A 19,306-nucleotide genomic window follows, 5' to 3' on the forward strand; every position below is an offset into this window, starting at 1 on the left:
ATCAACACAGACTGTGGAAACTTCACAATGGACTTCAAGCATCTTGCAGTGTGTGCCTCTCCATTCTTCCTCCATACTCGGGGTCCTTGGTTTCCAAATGAGATGCAAAAGTTGCTCTCATCATTAAAGAGGACTTTGGACCACTGAGCAACAGACCAGGTCTGTTTTTCCCTAGCCCAGGAAAGACGCTTCTGACATTGTTTGTTGTTCAGGAGCGTCTTGACAAGAGGAATACGACATTTGAAGCCCATGTCCAGGATCCGTCTGTGTGTGGTGGCTCTTGATGCACTGACTCCAGTCTCAGTCCCCAACACTTTTGAATGGCCTTTTCCTGACAATCCTCTCCAGGCTGTGGTCATCCCTGCTGCTTGTGCACCTTTTTCTTCCACACTTTTCCCTTCCACATAACTTTCTATTAATGTGCTTTGATACAGCACTTTGGGAACATCCAACTTCTTTGCAATTACCTTTTGAGGCTTTCCCTCCTTATGGAGGGTGTCAATGATGGTTTTATGCACAACTGTCAGGTCAAAAGTCTTTCTCTTGATTGTGATTCCTACTTAACCAGACTGACAGACCATTTAAAGGCTCAGGAACCCTTTGCAGATGTTATGGCTTAATTATCTGATTAGAGTGGGACACGTTGAGCCGAGAATATTGCACCTTTTCACAATATTCTCATTTTTTGAGATTGTGGATTTGGGGTTTTCATGAGCTGTAAGTCATAATCATCATAATTATGACAAATCACAGCTTGAACTATCTTGCTTTGCATGTAATGAGTCTATCTCATATATTAGTTTCACCTTTTAAGTTGCATTACTGAAATAAATGAACTTTTGCACGATATTCTAATTTTTCGAGTTTCACCTGTATATGTGATGGTCTATATTCCAATGACAAAGTGATTTTAAAGATATCTTTGTTGCAGTGCCTGTAAAGTTCATATTTGGCCTTTTTAATTTTCCTTGGTTCATTTTATTAATCATTATGGGACGTGGCACATAGGAGCCTGTTATATGCCCTTACAGTCTGTCACTCTGTGTTGGGTATTTTTCTATGTCATAACTAATATATTGGGTGGTATCACCCCTGGCCATCTTTGGCTCCTCTATATAACCTTTAGTGACGACTCAATTTGTTTTTGTTGAACGTTCGATAAATTATTTTTGGTTTTTGAACAATATTTTACTTTTTAATTTTCTTTGAAGTGTTATTTACAGCCAAAATGGACTTTATAGGTACTGCTTGGATAGGGTACATGGCTGAGATCCAGTCTAGTTGTAATACATTTAATCGAGATGATGAAAATCTTAATCAATATGTTGTTAAAACCAAGCATCTACTTAAGCGTAAATCCAATCTATACTGGCATGTGGAATTTGTACAATACATTAAAGAAAATATCAGTCCTGTAGGTTTGAGGATCCAAGTATTCCCGACAGCTAAAAATGTAACGCCAGACTTTAAAACCTCTTGGGAACAGGTACTCACCAAATGTAGTATTAACCTGATGGAACTATTAGTCGGACAGTACCAAACGGATATGAATTTACTTGATCAAGAACTACTAGTGCTCAATAATAAATATGACTCTGTCAAAAGTCATGTACATTATGAGGGCAAATACCAAGAAGTTAAAGAGTATATTACCAAGATCAATAAAGAAGAAATCTCTAATAAACAATCAAAAATCTCCAAAGATCGGCTGGCTTTCATGGAGGGCTTTGCCTATCGTTGGGACAATTCCACTCAATCTCGAGAGATAAACTTCCACCTTTTGACCAGGGATGCCCAATTCAACACCCACCTTGCTAAAGCCACAGATGCCAGGGCAGGTATGTGGGGTTGCTGGAGAAAGTGGAGGGTAGAGACCCCACTGAATTTGTAGAAACCTGGTTCCTGGAAGTATTTTGGAAGGAGGCCTTCACGCCCTTATATACTGTGGAGCGAGCACATAAGGTCCCCTTTTCCACCGGGCCACCCTCCACACCCTATACTGGCATGTCTCCTGAACTATAGAGATAAAGAAATTATATTGAGGCTGGCACGGGAGTGGCAGAATATTCAATTTAATGGAACAAAGGTGTTGTTCTACTGAAGTACAAAAACACAGAGCTCGGTTTTCTGATGTTAAAAAGCATCTTCAGCAACTTCAGACCTCCTATGCCATGCTTTGTCCGGCAAAACTCTAAATAACAGCCAGGGGGCAGGCCCACTTCTTTGAAAATGTGGCAGTGGCCTCTGCTTGGCTTAATGCCAATGAAAGTGTCTTCCGGCAGACCCGGAGACCAGTAGCTGAGGAGGACTAAGTCTCCATGCCCTGTGAAACTTTATACAATTTCTCTCCGAGGGAGCCTGGTCACCTCTCATAAGTCTCCTTCAACTGTATTGGCTAGGAACACATAGCTGCTTTTCTTCTCTTTCTTCCACAGAGCTGGCTTTTCAATATGCAATTCTTCTCCATTTGTCTGACTACAGCGCGTTTTGGTATGCGGCCATGGCAACCCTGGTTGATGGAAATTCCTGTTTACTATTATTTTTTAGTTCCTCTCTGGTTTATTGGAACAATGGCCACATGCTCACTATCTGCAGTCCTTGCCGTAGACACTCCTGGACTTGAATTTCCCCCGTGGCCTATTATTTCAGTCCCTTGCTTCCTGTTTGTATATGTTGCAGTGCTGTTGCAGTCGTCTGTTCTGTTAATTTGACCTCATTACCCCAGAGCACTGCAAATGTTTCCATCTGGTGCCTTGTGGGCACATCTTACAATGCTTGGCAGGATTTGAGCATATCATCTACCTCTCAGCTGCAACCCAGACCTTATTTGAGATCCTTCCCTATTGGATGTTCTTCTACATTCTCCTGCCTTTGGTTTATTGTCTCTTTAGTAACAACTATGATGCTGGTACTGTCTTGGAATGTTAGGGGGTTACATGACCCCTTGAAGAGATCAATGGTGTCTATCTTGCTTCGTAAATACCTACCAGCCATTTGCGCTCTCCAGGAAACCCATCTCACGGCTGCTACTACTTCCTGGATGAATTTTCCCTGGGTGGGCAAAGCATACCATTCCACCCACACTTCTTTTTCATGAGGTGTGAGTGTACTGGTACATGCTTCTATAGACTTCCAGGAATTTGATTGTGTCCTGGATAAATATTTTTTCATCTTTTTTCTCTGACATGTATTTTAATTTTTGTGTATGTCCCACCGCCTTTTAACAGCCTGATCCTGAGAGTAATCCTAGGGTACGCACTTTGTTCAAAGCTAGTATAGTTCTCATTTTAAAACCAAATAAAGACCTTCTAAACCACAGCTCCTACAGACCTATCTCACTTTTACAAAGTGATGTGAAGATCCTGGCAAAGATTCTGGCCCTTAGACTTAATAAGGTCATACCCTTTATTATCCACTAGTATCAGTCCAGATGTATGCCTCAAAAGTCAACAGCCATCAACCTGTGTAGGCTCTTTCTTAATACACAATCCAGAGCTGAGATTACCAATATTGAGACTCCCTAAGATAATGCATGAAGGGTTCATAGGACTGACTTTTTTGCCAAATATGACAGGTAGGTTTGTGTACTTTTCAAACAAAACTTTTCAGTGCAATATTTAACAGAGAAGGGGGCACGGGGGGTGAGCTGTCCCTGCCAGGAAAACACAGTGAATTTTGCTAGAGGCTATCACATGAAAAATCCGACAGGCTGGTTGTACCCAAGTCATAAAACACTTGATTTGGGTACAATCAGCCTGACCATAGGTTCAAATTTCGGCCTGTTCAGTAGGGATAGGCCAAGATTCAAACCATCTATGGCTGCCTTAAGATCAACATGCCGTCTCTGATAAAATTAAGCCACCATGTGGCTTTTTACATTAGCCTCTAAACCTTTTTCATACATCCTATGCACAAAAGGATCAACTCCAAGCTTATAAAAGGTATTATAGTTGGAAAACTTATTTCACCATCCCCTCGGCTGGGATATTTGGAAACTGGACAGACAGGTTTAGAGCCGCAAATCTCAAGCCTTATATTGGTAGGAAATGGATCATTATACCCATAGAGATATTAAAACTTCTTTATGACTTCAGTGATGAATGTCTATCTCTGTCATGGCTACAAGAGTTTTGTGACTGAAGTCTTGGTTGGCAGATAATTCACCCAAGCAGAGTCTTTGTGTAATCTTGTTTGACAGCAAGTTGCTATTTGGAAAACAACTGGATAACATGATTTGTCAGGTAACTTGGAAAAAGTCTGGTCTAATTCCTCAAGGCTGATGAAGTAGCATAAATTTAGTTCCTAGAATCAAGCATATTACGTACTCTAATTGCTTCTTTCAGTAAATAATTTTTTTCTTAGTTTTGTTTTACTTTGAATTGGACTGTTTCTTTATGTTTTCATAATTCATCATTTACCTTTTTTATACATGCAAATGTTTGCAAAAATTAGCAAAATGTCATGCTAAGTTTCTAATGAAGCTGAACTCCAGGCAGATATAAAAAATAGCAATTAATGTAGCTAAATAGTCATTGGCAAATTAATATACGTATTTTGAAATGCAACTAGTGTAATCACCAGAATTTATCTTCATTTCTGCCTCTTCTAAACCCCTGTAAAGTAGTAATAAGACTGGAAGAGGGATAGTCAACATTAGGATCCAATGGGTCCTAAAAACATGTACATGTGTACATGTGCTGGCAGTAAACATGTTAATATGAGAAAAAAGTAGAGAGGATAGGGTAACGGTCTTGTTAGACTTCCTCATTCTGCATTGCTCAGTCAACAACAGGACATGTATTTTGACAAGTAGTTTGAACACATTGTATAGCTGCTGTAGTGCATCTGGATCAGGCTCTCTCAACATTTTTAATATGGAGCAACCCTTTAAAAAAGTTTGGGTCTCAGGGCATTACCAGGTAATAATTTTTATAGTATATCTACAGTTCATAATACATTACCATGATGATCAGTGGTGATAATGTTCCTTACGTGCGTGGTCAGTGGAAAGAATCACATTCTTACAAAAAAGCTAAAAAGATCAATGGTGTCTGTGGTTACTTATCTGAGAAGAGCCAAGGGGTGTTTTGTAAATGCTGTGGGCCTGTGTGGAAGATCATAAGTTGGGTCCCATGGTCCAGAAAAAGGAAATGCTGTGCCATCATAAAAGGTGAGCATAATTTTTATTGTGCTAAACATTGGCTGTGGATTAAATGAGTGTGGTAAAAATAGAACTGAATATGAACAAAGGGCTAACATATTACATTTTTCCCCTGCTGGAAAAAATTGGATCATGTTTTGTTGAGTTTTTTTTGCCTTTCTCTGGTTCAACTGAGGGTATAGGATTTTGTATATAGGACTGTAGTTTTTTTTGTCTTTTTATTAGTTGAACTAGATGGACTTTTTTTCAGCCAGACTAACCATGTACAGATATATAAATTCAAAATCCTAACACTGACGTACAAAGCTGTCCACCACACTGGCCCGAACTACATCACTGACCTAATATCCAAGTACCACCCAGCACGCACACTCCGCTCCTCACAAGACCTCCTTCTCTCTAGTTCCCTGGTCTCCTCCTCCCATGCCCGCCTCCAGGACTTCTCCAGGGTGTCACCCATCTTCTGGAACTCCCTGCCCCAACCCATCAGATTATCACCTACGCTCCTCTCCTTTAGGTGCACCCTGAAAACCCATCTCTTCAGGGAAGCCTACCCCACCCCCTGCTAACCTGCCGACCTCCTCCACTCTTCCTACCACTCCATCCCCCACAGCTATCTCCTCCTGTACCACTATCCCCTCCCTCCTATATTGTAAGCTCGAAAGAGCAGGGCCCTCGATCCCCTCATGTTTTGCATTGTATTGGTATTGTTCTGCGACATGTTCTGTCCCCCTTTGTAATGTACAGCGCTGAGCGAACCATTGGCGCTTTATTAATACTGTGTAATAATAATAATAGTGTCCCTGATATTGAAGGTCAGCAGGAAGAAAATATGGTTGTGCCTGTGGTCAGAGGAAGAAAATAATGCCCAGTGTTGGTGTTCAGGGGAAAGGAAAAATATCCCTTGTTGTAGTGCTAAGTGGATGAGGGGGAGCATTGGTGCAAAATGGGGAGATAGAAGATATAGAGGTGCTAAGTGGGGGGCATTGGTGTTAAGTGGGGGTAGAAGGGGGACCTTGGTGTTAAGTGGAGAGATGGGGAACATTGGAGCTACATAAGAGAGATTTTGGTGCTACGTGGGTGTGAATTTGCATTAGGTGGGGGGCAGGGGGTCCATTAGTGTTAGAGGATCTTGTTAAATGGAGGGCTTTGGTGCTCATTGGGGGTTGGGGGATATTGAGGCTATGTAATGGAGACATTGGTACTAAATGAGGGGAACAGGGGGTGCATTGGTGCTAAATAGAGGAGAGGAGAGACCTTATTGCTAAGTGGAGGGCATTGGTGCTAATTGGGGGAGGAGAGACATTGGTGCTAAGTGGGTAGGCATTGATGCTACGTGGAGGGGCATTGGTGCTAAATGGGGGAGATGGGGTACATTGATGTTAAGTGGGGTAAAGGGGGGCATTGGGGCTAAGTGCTGGGGTATTGGTACTAACTTGAGGATGGGGGTTACATTGCTGCCAAAGTCTACAAAGAAAGGGACCCAGCTCCAATGCAAGACAGAATTTTTACTTGGCGTTGGAATTTAAAGTTGACATTACAAAAGCAAGTTATGTGCTTTGACACAATGGAAGCATACAGTAGAGTTTGCCAGCTAAACTCTTTTTACATTTACTTGCCCACTGGGATCATTTACAGACAAACATATACTAACAACTAATACTGATACTAATGGGTTAAAGTTGCTACCAGGTTTTGTACCAACACAGAACTTTCTTATTCAATGTTTTTTTTTTTTAGTGATGGAAAAAGGTCACTTGGGTTACAAATGCCGTAATAAAATAACAGAGAAAAATAAAAGTACAGTATCTCAAAGTAAGTTAGGTGTGAAAAATGTGACTATCCAATAGAGTATCTCTGGAAACATAAATTCAAACAAGAGAAGTCAGTTATGGGTGAAGTTAGCACAAACTGATAATATCCCATGATGGTTAAATAATTTGTCAAAGGGGTTGGAAACAAGCAGAGACACAGACTCAAAATACATGTAGAACAATATATCATAGATCCCAAAGGGACCAATTATAGTAAGAAGAAGAGGAGAGGGAGAGAGAGTGGGGAGGGTGGAGGGGAGCCTGGGGGACCTATACAACCCGAACTCTCAAAAAGGTAGACCATATTCTAGGTGAAACATGTGGTAGATTGTAAAAGGAGTAGTAAGATATCATCAAATTGTGTGGGCAGATAATGGGTCACCCAATGCTGAAAGAGGCGTGTATACTTCTGATCCTGTTTTGGTGGACCACTTAAAAAGAGTACAAGAATTGGACTGGAAGTACCTCTTACCATTTCCAACAGCAATTATAATGCACAATACAAAATAATAGAAAGAATAATAAGGAAATACTAACCTATTTTAAAAATGGATAAACATCTTATGTCAGTGATCTTAGATAATCCCCAATTTATATATACTGTAAGAAAGCTGCAACTCTGAGGGATAGTCTAGTAAAAAGTGTTGCAGACCCTCCTGTTAATAAATAATTTACATTTTCAGAGGAAAAAGGTTGCCTTGTGGAAAATGTTACAGTTGCCATAGGGTTAAAAAGAATTAAAAAAAGAGTGTTTTAAAGCCCATGTTACCGGCAAGGAACATAGAATCATAGGATCAAGGACTTCTATCATGTTCCACTGAAGGATGGCATATGTACAGCTCTGTCCTTGCGGACTGCAATACATGGGATGTACAAAGGGATCCCTGGAAAAACATTAAAGAATATGTGTATAATGTTACTATAGGTTTTAAAAAGCATAATATCGCTAAACATTTTATATGTGTATATATATATATATATATATATATATATATATATATATATATATATGTTTTGTTTTATTCTTTATGATAACATGAATGCAGTACTAATGTTATTTTATGAGTGATTGTTATGATGTATGTGCTGTATGTGTATATATTAAGAAGTCAGGGTGCAGTAAAAATCTTTAATAAAATAGTGTCAGGGTAATCTCTAGAGTGGGAACTACTGTATAAAAGCAAAATCCCAATCCCCTGAAAAAGTCATGTGACAGTGATGAAATGCATAGAATGGAGTTTGGGTGATGCCATCACGCATATATATGGACCAGGACGCAAACAGCAGTTCTTTGTAAATATACAGGCTGTGTATGTAACGGTGGTAATCGCAACTGACTGCACTTTTACCTATGTGCGCTGGGAATAGGTGCACATGAACATGTGAGTGTGTTTACAATGTTTTAATGCTGGTTTTAATGGAAAGCACTATGTAGTTCTTTAACTAGTTGCCGCCCGGCCTATAGCCAGATGGCGGCTGGGTGAACAGGGCCGCTGCGGTACGATCTGTCACCGGCCGTGTACCTCGGACACGGCCAATGACAGATCTGTGTACTGACCCCGTTTCAGTACCATGTGGCCTGCTGTGACCAATCACAGCAGGTCACATGACAGTTGTATACAATGGATGGCTTCCTTTCATGCCATCCATTGTATACAAGTGTGTCTAGCTGTGAATGGTCACAGCGATCACATGCACAAGCTGGGCCAATCACAGCCCAGCTGTGGCATGTGATTAGCCGTAGCCAAATCACAGCTAAGGACAAAAAAACCCCCCCTGAATTAATCGATTTCATTCAGGTAAATGCTTGCTTAAAGCAAAGTAATTCTTTGCTATAAGCAAATTGTGTGGGAAAAAAAAAAAATACTGATCACTTCCCCAAAGTAGTGCAATGTTTCTATGGTAACATTATACTACTTTGGTCATAGTGAAATATGAAAATAAATCTTAAAAAAAGAGAAAAAAATGTAATAAAAAAATTACAAAAAAATCAATTTTCTTTTTTCGTACTGTCACCAGTCAGTGTCCCTGAAAAAAATCTTAAAAAAAGAGAAAAAAAGTAACACAAAATTACAAAATAATAAAAAAAATATATCATTTTTTTTTTTCCGTACTGTCACCAGTCAGTGTCCCTGATCACTGTTATGCCAGTTATATGATGATGCTGTACTGCACTGGTGAGAGTATGTAAAAATAAAAATTGTGAAAATAAATTTTTTATATCTTCATTTTCTGAAAAATTATGACACAAAAAATTACAACTTCAAAAAACTCACCATGCCTGTTATGAAATACGTCAGACTGTCTACTTTGCAAATAGGGGTCATTTGGGGGATATCTGTACTGTTCTGACATTTTTGGGCTTCAGGAAATTAGATGTCAGTACTTCAGGATTGATCAATTTTCAGATATATCCCATAGTTTGTGAACTCTATAACTTTCCTACAGACTAAATAATAAATACTAATATACTAATTTGGGTTATTTTCACCAAAGACATGTATCAGAATACATCTCGGCCTAAATTTATGAAGAACGATTATTTATTTGCAAACTTTTATAACAGAAACAAAGAAAAATGTGGGTTTTTTTTCCAAATTTTCGGTTTTCTTTGTTAATTTAGCAAAATATAAAAACCCCAGTGGTGATTAAATACCACCAAAAAAAAGCTCTAGTTGTGTGAAGAAAATGATAAAATTTTAGTTTGGGTACAGTGTGGTATGACCGCGCAATTGTAATTCAAAGTGTGAGAGCGCTGAAACCTGAAAATTGGCCGGGCAGGAAGGGGGTAAAAGTGCTCTGTATGGAGGTGGAAACAAGTGGAAATTACCTGCTGCCTCTGGATCTTAGAAATAGGAAAAGATATCATGTGTACGTCATAGCTCTAAGATGGGAGCACATCCTGTTTTGAAGAGCACTTTTAGTGAAGTCTATGAAGTGAATCACATTGTGAAGTTTGTGAAACAAAGAAGATTCTTCTTATGTTTGTTTTAACACATGGGAATTTTTCTAATGTGGTTGGAATTTTAAGTGTTACATGAACTCAGAGACTTTTAAGTGGACCCAAGATTCACTGAATGTTAATTACACTATTCAAATTTTGTTATGGGTGATAAGATTGTTACATAAGTATTTATATTTGATATTAAATGAGTTTCATTTAAGTAGCACTGCACCGTTTCATAGATTTATAGATTTAACAGAGTTACGCTATGTAGTGCGTTTACATTTTTCATTTATGTACTGGACCTATTGGATTTGTCTTAACCACATGCCGCCCAGCCACTGTATAAATACGGCGGAAGGGCGGCACGGCTGGGCAAAACCACGTTTTAAAACGTGTGTTTTCAAAACAGGTAGGGGGCGCGCGCGAGGCGCGCCGCCGCCCTACCTGTCCCGCCAATCACGGCCAGGGATGTCAGTCGCCGGGTCACAGCCGGTCGTTACCGGCTATGTCCTGGCGATTAGCGGCAATCACTGACAGAGAGCACAGCTGCAGTAGCTGTGCTTTCTGTCAGTTCCCTGACAGCTCCAGGACATGCTGATGAGGACAGAAGAGTTTCTCTCTCCCTATCAGCGGTATTGCCTGCAGTACACACCCCCACCCCCTAGTATAACACTCCCCTCACACAGTTAACCCTTTCACTGAATAATAAACTTAACCCCTTCCTCCCCAGTGCCATTAGTACAGTGTCAGTGTTTTTTTTTTTGCACTGATCACTGTATTGGTGTCACTGGGGATGTCAGTGACCCCAAGTCAGTTCCCCCCCAGTGTCAGAATGTGCGCCGCAGTCCTGCAGTCCCGCCATAAGTCGCTGATCGCCACCATAAGTCACTGATCACCGCCATAAGTCGCTGATCGCCGCCATTATTAGTATAAAAAAAAAAAATCCCAGTATCTTTCCCGCCATTTGTAAATGCTAAATTTTCACGTAAACCAATTCATTTACACGTATTGGGTTTTCTGTAGCAAAGACATGTCGCAGAATGCATTTTGGCAGAAACTTATGACTAAATTAGATTTTTTAATTTTTTTTTACTGGACATGTTTTATAGCAAAAATCCAAAATATTTTTTTTTTCCTCAAAATTGTCAGCCTTTTTTTTTATAGCGCAAAAAATAAAAAACGCACAGGCGATCAAATACCACCGAAAGAAAGCTCAATTTGTGGGAAAAAAAAGGATGTAAATTTCATTTATGTACCGTATTGCATGACCGCGCAATTGTCCGTTAAACTAGCGCAGCGCTGTATAGCAAAAAAATGGCATAAATTGCAGTATCTATACCATAGTTTGTAGACACTATAACTTTCACACAAAGCAATCAATATACACTTATTGGGATTTTTTTTACCAAAAACATGGAGCAGAATACATTTTGGCCTAAATTTATAACTAACTTTGAGTTTACTATATATTTTTTATAGCTGAAAGTAAAAAAATATCGTTTTTCTTCAAAATTTTTGGTCTTTTTTTGTTTATAGCGTGAAAAATAAAAAGTGCACAGGTGATCAAATACCACCGAAAGAAAGCTCTATTTGTGTGAAAAAAGGACGTAAATTTCGTTTGGAAGCAGTATTGCATGACCGCGCAATTATCAGTTGAATTAGTGCATCGCCGGGTAGCAAAAAGAGGCCTGGTCATTAAGGGGGGTAAATCCTCAGGAGGTCAAGTGGTTAATGGTGGTGTTTGGTGAGCATATAAAAGGATATCTAGTTATGCTTAGTTTTCACCATGCTCTGGTGAGTGTTCATTTTGATGGGGTGCTAGTCACTTAAAGGATACAGTGGTGCTGGAGTGAATCTTTGGAATATTGAGACTGTCCTTATAAGAAGTATCAAGATTTGATCTCACTCTCCCTATCACACTCTGTCACACCTTGGTGGAAGAACTGTTATAGAAGAACTGTTATGTTATTTTATTTAATTTTATAATTTCTTTATTATTTTGTACTTTTTATATAATTTAATTTTTGTGTATTATTATTCAAGTTTTGTTGTTCTATGAAGTGAAGCGCTGTTCTATGAGGATTACCTCAAACTTTCATTGTATAATTGCCGTATTTAATATCAAAACAGCAGCTCATTGGTTTGGCTTCTCGTTTCAATTCACCAATACATATGCATGTAACTTTTTGCTCTAATGAGCATTTATTTGTTGTACAATTATCCTAATGAAGTATTTATGAAGTCTAACTTAATAACGCTTTCAAAATCAAGCGTCATTAAGTAAGCTCAGTCACTGCTGTCATGTAGAGGTAAAGAGGTCAAGGTGAATGTTTACCTGGAATTTAGTAAAGAAACAGGTAAGTCTAACAAATAATGAAATACTTGCCCATTCTTTATGCAGAACATGAATTTAGCTTAAAATGTTATATACTAATAAAAATAAAGAGCCATGCAAATACTACAGTTTAACTTTTAATAATCATGAAAATAAATGTATTTTTTAACCTCCTTAGCGGTATTGCCGAGTGTAGCTCGGGGTAAAATTTGAGTTCCAAGAGCGGTAACCCCGAGCTACACTCGGGCTTACCATGTGGCATTGCTCAGGGAGTCCCTGCAGCACTTACCTTGTCCTTCGCTCCCACGATGTGTCCCCTGCAGCGTCCCCGGCCATCTCCTCCGGCCGATGCCAGCATCCGGCTTCCGTGTTCCGGTCCCTGTGACGTCGGGACGTACGGGCGCCGGAACCGGCGGCAAATTTAAAATTTTTAAAAAATCTCATTTTTTTTTAAATGATAATTACATAGTAAAACATTGCTGTTTCAATGCATTTCACATACATTTTGTCCCGAGTGCTTTGTCCTGCGCCCTGTCTGCATTTTGACTGTTCTTTCTGCCTGGAAACTTAGAAAAGTCCATGGCGTCTAAAAAGCATCCCTTTAGGTCAAAAGTGGTTTTAGACCGGCTAGAGAACAGCGATAGTAAATCAGAACCACTTGCAGAATTGAGTGATAATGATTCGTGGGGAAATTCTTCATCAGACACTGAAAACGATTCTGCGACTTGGCTCAGCGATGTGCGAATTTGCCTCTGTATTTCAAATTTCAGTGTTTTTGGTTTGATTAGATTATTGAAATAAATGTATTATTATTATATTATTATTTTTTATGATTATTTATTAAATTATAATTTATGATTTCGCGTTTCAAATTTTATCATACCCGGGATGTTTACTAGACTCTTGTTCGGACAGATTTCAGTGAGTTATTCCTAAAAATTACAGCCTAAAATAAAAAACTACATATTTCCATGCAAAATAATGTACCGCTTTCAGCACAAAAAATCGGAAATAATCATACAGCCGAGGAGGTTAAAAGAAAATATTAGATTTAAAAAAAACAAAGCATTTTATGTTGTGGATACAATGGGCATAAGTCAGGTACTATCATTGAAACAAGCTGAAGATAGAAGCTGTTTGGCCTCCTTGCAGAGCTGCACCAGATTATGAATGCTACAGTTTTAGTAAATATCATCCAAAATGCCTTTCCATATCTTTATCTGTTCTGTTTAAGTGTTACTAAACCCACACCGGTAAACTCAGTCTGTATATGCAGTAAAGCATGTTCACTATACTCGCTGTGGATTCTAAGGCGTTAACCCTCCATATCATGCAAAAGGCTATATGATCTTGTCTTCCCTGATGCTCCCCTTCTTTTACTGTCCCCAGTCCATTTGTTGATAGTACAGAGCACTAGGAGTCACTCAGCACAATTTAGTACAAGGCTACAGAGTTTTTTTTGTTTGGAATGGTGCATGTGATTAGTATAGAGCCAATCAGCACTGTCCAGAGAGAGAGTCAGCTTCATAGGACAGTGAAAGCTCCTCCTATGAGCTTTAACCAGCACTCATGTCAGGACCTGGATTTGAACATTGGATCTCAGTGCTGACTGGTACTGACTCTTCTTGTTGAGCCACCTGGAATGCTGGACAGTTCCCTGAACAATTCCTTGGATGATCCTGCCTTGAACATTGTTTGTCTTGAATTCTTTGCTCCTCCCATTAACTTCCTGATTTAAGCCATGTCACTGCACTTCCTTTTTGCCAGATTATTGTGCTCTCTCCAGCTGAAATCTCGCTCTTGTCTCTCCTGTTGCAGTTTATATCTTCTCTCCCATTCACTACCAACCTTTGACTTGTTCCTTGACTATGCTTCTGGTTAATCCCAACCTGCAACCATTCGTTAGTGACCTTTGGCTTGTTTACTGACTACGCTTCTGCTTGATCCCTACCAGCTTATCTGCTACTGAACCCTGGCTTGTCCACCTCCTGAGGACCGCGACCTGGTATTAACAAACCGCTAAACCATCTGCACCATCAGGAGCTCTGGTGAATACCGGTTAGTACTTAGAACCTGCACCTCAGGTGAACATGTGTCATCTGCCTGGGTGACCTGCTTGTATACCTGTCCCACTTGTTGGTGGGAGCTGCTCCACTGCTATAGCTACTGGCCTCCAATCCTGACTCCAGACCGTGACAGCTCAGCTGGACACTGATAGAAGTCACAAGACTGCTATATACTGCTGATGATAAAAAGGTATTTAGCAGTTTATATTTTTTAAAAATAATTGCATTTCCATGTTGTTTATACTGTTGGAGACCAGATATAGTGTCATGAGTTTAATAACACGTTAAGCTTTGACAATTAACCCTGGAAGCAGAATGGTTTTTATGCAGAGCTGTGATAGATTTTGCTTCAGTTTAAGTAAATCTCCCCCTTTGTGTTAAAAAGAAAATCTACAAGAGGAATTCCCTTTCCTTTGGAGAGACAAGGAATTAAAATATCTAGGAATAAAACTATCCGCCTCAAATAAGAACCTTTACAAAGCTAATTATATCACGTTATTAAATGAAAAGAAGGAGGAGTTAAGAGTGGGAAATGGAAACCCATCGTGGATAGGTCGTATAAACTTGATAAAGATGGTAATTGTCCCCAAAGTATTATATAAATTTCAAATGATCCCAATCAAACTCCCAGAGGCATATTTTAAAGAACTGAGGAAAATGATAATAAAATGTATATGGAGGAATAAAAAGCCTAAAATAGGTTATGAAACATTGACTAGAAGTAAAGAAAGAGGAGGATTGGGGGTACCAGATTTTAGGAGATATTACAAAGCGGGCATTATCGCAAGAATCTTCGATTGGATTCATAATCCGGAGAAAAGTTGGGTTAAAATTGAGAAAGCACTGAGTGGAATAAGTTTGAGTAATAGTATTTGGGTACCTGCACAATACAGAGAATTAGAGGAGAGCACATGTATATACACTTTAAATGTCTTAAAAGAATGGGATTTATTAATAGAATATATAGAGAATAGAAGATAGGTGTACACCATAGAAGGTGTACAGCATAGTATTAGTATGAGGGAAGTGGAAATAAATTATAAATGTTTGAATAGATGGCACATCACCCCCTACCTGGAGCACAAGATGAATAGAGAAATTTCACAGTGTTGGAGATTCTGTGGAGAGGTGGGCACGTGGTATCATATTTGGTGGGAGTGTTCAGAAATACAGGTGTTCTGGCGAAGGATAGTTCACTTGATAAGGAAGATTACTAAAATTATTATAGGATTGGATCCAGAATTCTGCCTCCTCCATATCTCAGAACTCCCAGTGAAAGCTTATAAGAGTTCAGGGATATGGTACTACTTAACCGCAGCAAAAAGCCTAATACCCAGGTACTGGAAGAAAAGAGAAGTGCCAACTGAGGAAGATTGGAAGGGTAGAGTAAATCAGATATCCGGGACAGAAAGATTGTATTATACGCATGAGGACAAGCTGGAGATCTATAATATAAAATGGAAAGGATGGGGAAAATATAAAGAAATGGTGAAATAGATGAAGTGATTATGCTCCTGGTAGTTGGTTTAGAATTGGATTCAGGAACAACAGAATTATATAGAGTAAATGAGAGAAGAGAGAATGTGGAGAGTGGGAGGGTAGGGGAAGGAGGATAGAGGGGGGGGAGCATGGGAGGGGGGGATGGTAAGAAAAGAAGGTCATATATAGGAATAAATTAAATATGTTTTTGATAAATATTTTAATAGAAATGTTGAAATGACCTGTATATGAAGTGAAAAATTAATAAGTATTTATAAAAAAAAAAAAGATAGAAGGTGTACACCATAGACGGTGTACACCATAGACGGTGTACACCATAGAAGGTGTACAGCGTAGAAGGTGTACAGCGTAGAAGGTGTACAGCGTAGAAGGTGTACAGCGTAGAAGGTGTACAGCGTAGAAGGTGTACAGCGTAGAAGGTGTACAGCGTAGAAGGTGTACAGCGTAGAAGGTGTACACCGTAGACGGTGTACACCGTAGACGGTGTACACCATAGACGGTGTACAGCATAGACGGTGTACACCATAGACGGTGTACACCATAGACGGTGTACACCATAGTATTAGTATGAGGGAAGTGGAAATAAATTATAAATGTTTGAATAGATGGCACATCACCCCCTACCTGGAGCACAAGATGAATAGAGAAATTTCACAGATGTGTTGGAGAGGCTGTGGAGAGGTGGGCACGTGGTATCATATTTGGTGGGAGTGTTCAGAAAGCAGCTTTCTTGTCAGCAGCTACAGTTTTTGTATCTGACTTATTTTTTTTACAGTGCAACTGTAACTCCGCTTTAAGGAGAAGTCCACCTCTAGTACCATGTTACACCCATATCCAGGGTTTAACATGTTGCTAAAGCACCTCCCCATCGCCCTGTGACAGCAGGCAGGGGAACATCCCACAATTTTTTAAACTGCATGGCTGTGTGGGGCTCCATCCAGAGCCACCTCATTCAGAGATGTGAATGAATTGACTAAAAGTGCCATCTGCCTCTGCTGCAGACAGCTTCTAGTTTTCAATGAGCTGTGAGGGTGTTGGGTGCTCTTGTAGTTCATTGATTCTTCCTGGACTTCAGTAACTGCCCATATGAGCGGTAGATGCAGACAGCTGTTTTGTTTTACTGCGTCTGCAGGAGCCTGACATGCACCTGTCTGCTGATTGCAGGAGCAATACTCTGCAGGCTCCTTAGAGAATACACTTTTTTACTGGCAAAAGTGCATTTGTTTCAGAAGTGAATTTTTTTTTTACTTGTGCGACTAGCTTTAGCAGATCAGAAGATATGTATGTTTTTAGTTTTTTCCCTCTACACTTCACTTTCTGGCCTAGGCCAAATGTCCTACATCCCAGGAATCTTCATGAATAGTTTTTCTTTTGGAGGGTCTTTCTCAGCTAAATGCCCTCCTGCGAGAAATAAAAGCTAATGCAGGCCATAGAGGTGGGCAAAATAGGCTTTTTTAAATTTTTTTTTAAATCGTTTATTGGTCATTCAGACGGCCGACGTTGCCACTAATTGGAAAAAATTGGTGGGTTTTTTAGTCCCGTCTGCGGCCGTCAAATATAATAGCGGGTCTCTATGCAGGGGCACCGCTATTATATTAATTGACAGAAGAAATAGATTATGCAGAAGAAGAGAAACAACATTGTATCTATTTGTACTTGAATATAAACCTCTGTATCCAAAATATATACAAATAGATACAATGTTGCAATGTTTTTTCTTTGTCTTCTTCTGCAAAATCTTTCATCTTCTCCTCTTTTCTATTCTTCTTGATATTATATTTCTTCTTCTGCAAAATCTATTTCTTCTATTACTACTTTTTCTTCATAGTGAAGAATAACTGCTGATTTGACCATAAATTACCGTGAAAATCGGCTGATCTAACAAATTGTCCCAGGATTTTCCAGCTTGGCCGATTTTCAAAATTTCAAACAGCCGACATTTTTCCTCACGAATGGTACGAATCTTTTTTTTTTTTTTAAATCGGCCAATAATTCAGCAAACAAATCGCTAATCTATGACCTGCATTAGGGTCTAAAATGGGCAGGATTCAGTTCAGATTTAAAATGTGACAGGGCAAAACCTGTGATATGGCAGAGATGCACTCAGCTCCTAACTGTGTTGGAGGCTAAAGCTGGCCATACACTGGTAAAATTACATTTGAAATTTTGTTTTAAGAACATAAATTTGCTTTTCTAATCATTAGTGGAGTGAAATCAATGTTTGTTTTCAACCAGTGATGAGAAATCAAAGGAACAGGTGGAAATCTTCAAACAATTCCTTTTAAAAAATCTATTTTTTTTTTTTCGTACTGTCACCAGTCAGTGTCCCTGATCAATGAACCAGCAAACACAAATGCTCCTGTGCTTGGGGATGGACTCGATGCAGGCTGCAACCACATTAAGAATGTCCTGGAACATGCACACCTTGCTGCCCTCAACAGACCGGGGGAATCCAAATATACTGAATGAGGAAAGAACAAAGAGAGGGCGCTCAGGCCTAGTGCATTACCATAAAAAATGTTTAATAAGAAATAAAATAGGTGTTGTACTCACAAATGAGAATAAAGTCAAGGCACATCATAAAAGAACAGCTGGGTCAACACCGCACTGAGTAACAGTCCGCAATGGGGAGTGTAAACATCCAATGGTCTGACGCGTTTCGAGGACTTGCCTCTTCCTCTGAGGAAGCCCCACCCTCCATGAATTTTGGAGAGACCATTTTGACATTGTGAGTTTTCTGCAGATTATCACCATTGCCTGGGTCAGGGTCAGCCATAGAATCCTAAATTCAGCTTGGCGCAACCTGTGGCCAGACTGTGTTGTCACACCTGATTCCGATGCTTCTTCACCAGAGTCAACAGTATTGAAGGAGATTGTTTCCTTGGGGAGGACCATGGGGCTGGAGGTGACTGAGGAAGATGTCTGCGAGCTGATGGAGGAGGGACACAACCGTGAGCTAACCACTGAGGACCTGGTGGAACTGCAGAAGGAGGCGATGGAGGAGCGGGTCTCATTTGAGGAGGAGGAAACAAGTGAGGAACAGCTCTCTTCAAGGGAACTCAAGGAGGCATGCCAGCTGTGGGTAAACCTACAGGCTTTTGTACAGCAGCACCACCCATATAAGGCTCTAGCCAAGAGACTTGTGAACAATTTTGACACTGACGTCATGTCCCCTTTCCGAGGGATGCTGAAAAGGCGCCGGACAGCAGACAATGACAGACAATGACAGACAATGACAATGGAAAGGTTCCTACTAAAACAGCCTAGACATGAAGAAGAACCTGCATGTGTTAGTACTGCCCAATTGCTCTGCTCCTCCTCCAGAGAGTGTTGAAATTGTTTGAAAAGTTTGCCATGTTTTAAAAGATGATGTGTGATGCTTTAAAAGTTGAAGTTCAATGTTTGAAATGTTATTGCTTGAGTAATTCTGTCCAGGGGCGGACTGACAACTCATAGGGCCCCCAGGCAATAGTGGATCATGGG

General features: G+C 39.8%; 1 protein-coding gene across 1 annotated transcript; it reads left to right on the forward strand.

Annotated features, from left to right (window-relative positions):
- Window positions 1-1,228: 1,228 nt before the first annotated feature.
- On the forward strand, window positions 1,229-19,049 carry LOC149464697 (uncharacterized). The gene is made up of 2 exons (XM_089674213.1): window positions 1,229-1,838; window positions 18,676-19,049. The coding sequence occupies exons 1-2, from the start codon at window positions 1,229-1,231 to the stop codon at window positions 19,047-19,049; spliced, it is 984 nt and encodes a 327-aa protein (XP_089530339.1).
- The last annotated feature ends 257 nt before the right edge of the window (window positions 19,050-19,306 follow it).

The sequence above is a fragment of the Staurois parvus genome, unplaced genomic scaffold (assembly GCF_062004578.1).
Source record: "Staurois parvus isolate SC_StPar_1 unplaced genomic scaffold, SC_StPar_1.0 ptg000148l, whole genome shotgun sequence".
NCBI classification, from domain to species: Eukaryota; Metazoa; Chordata; class Amphibia; order Anura; family Ranidae; genus Staurois; species Staurois parvus.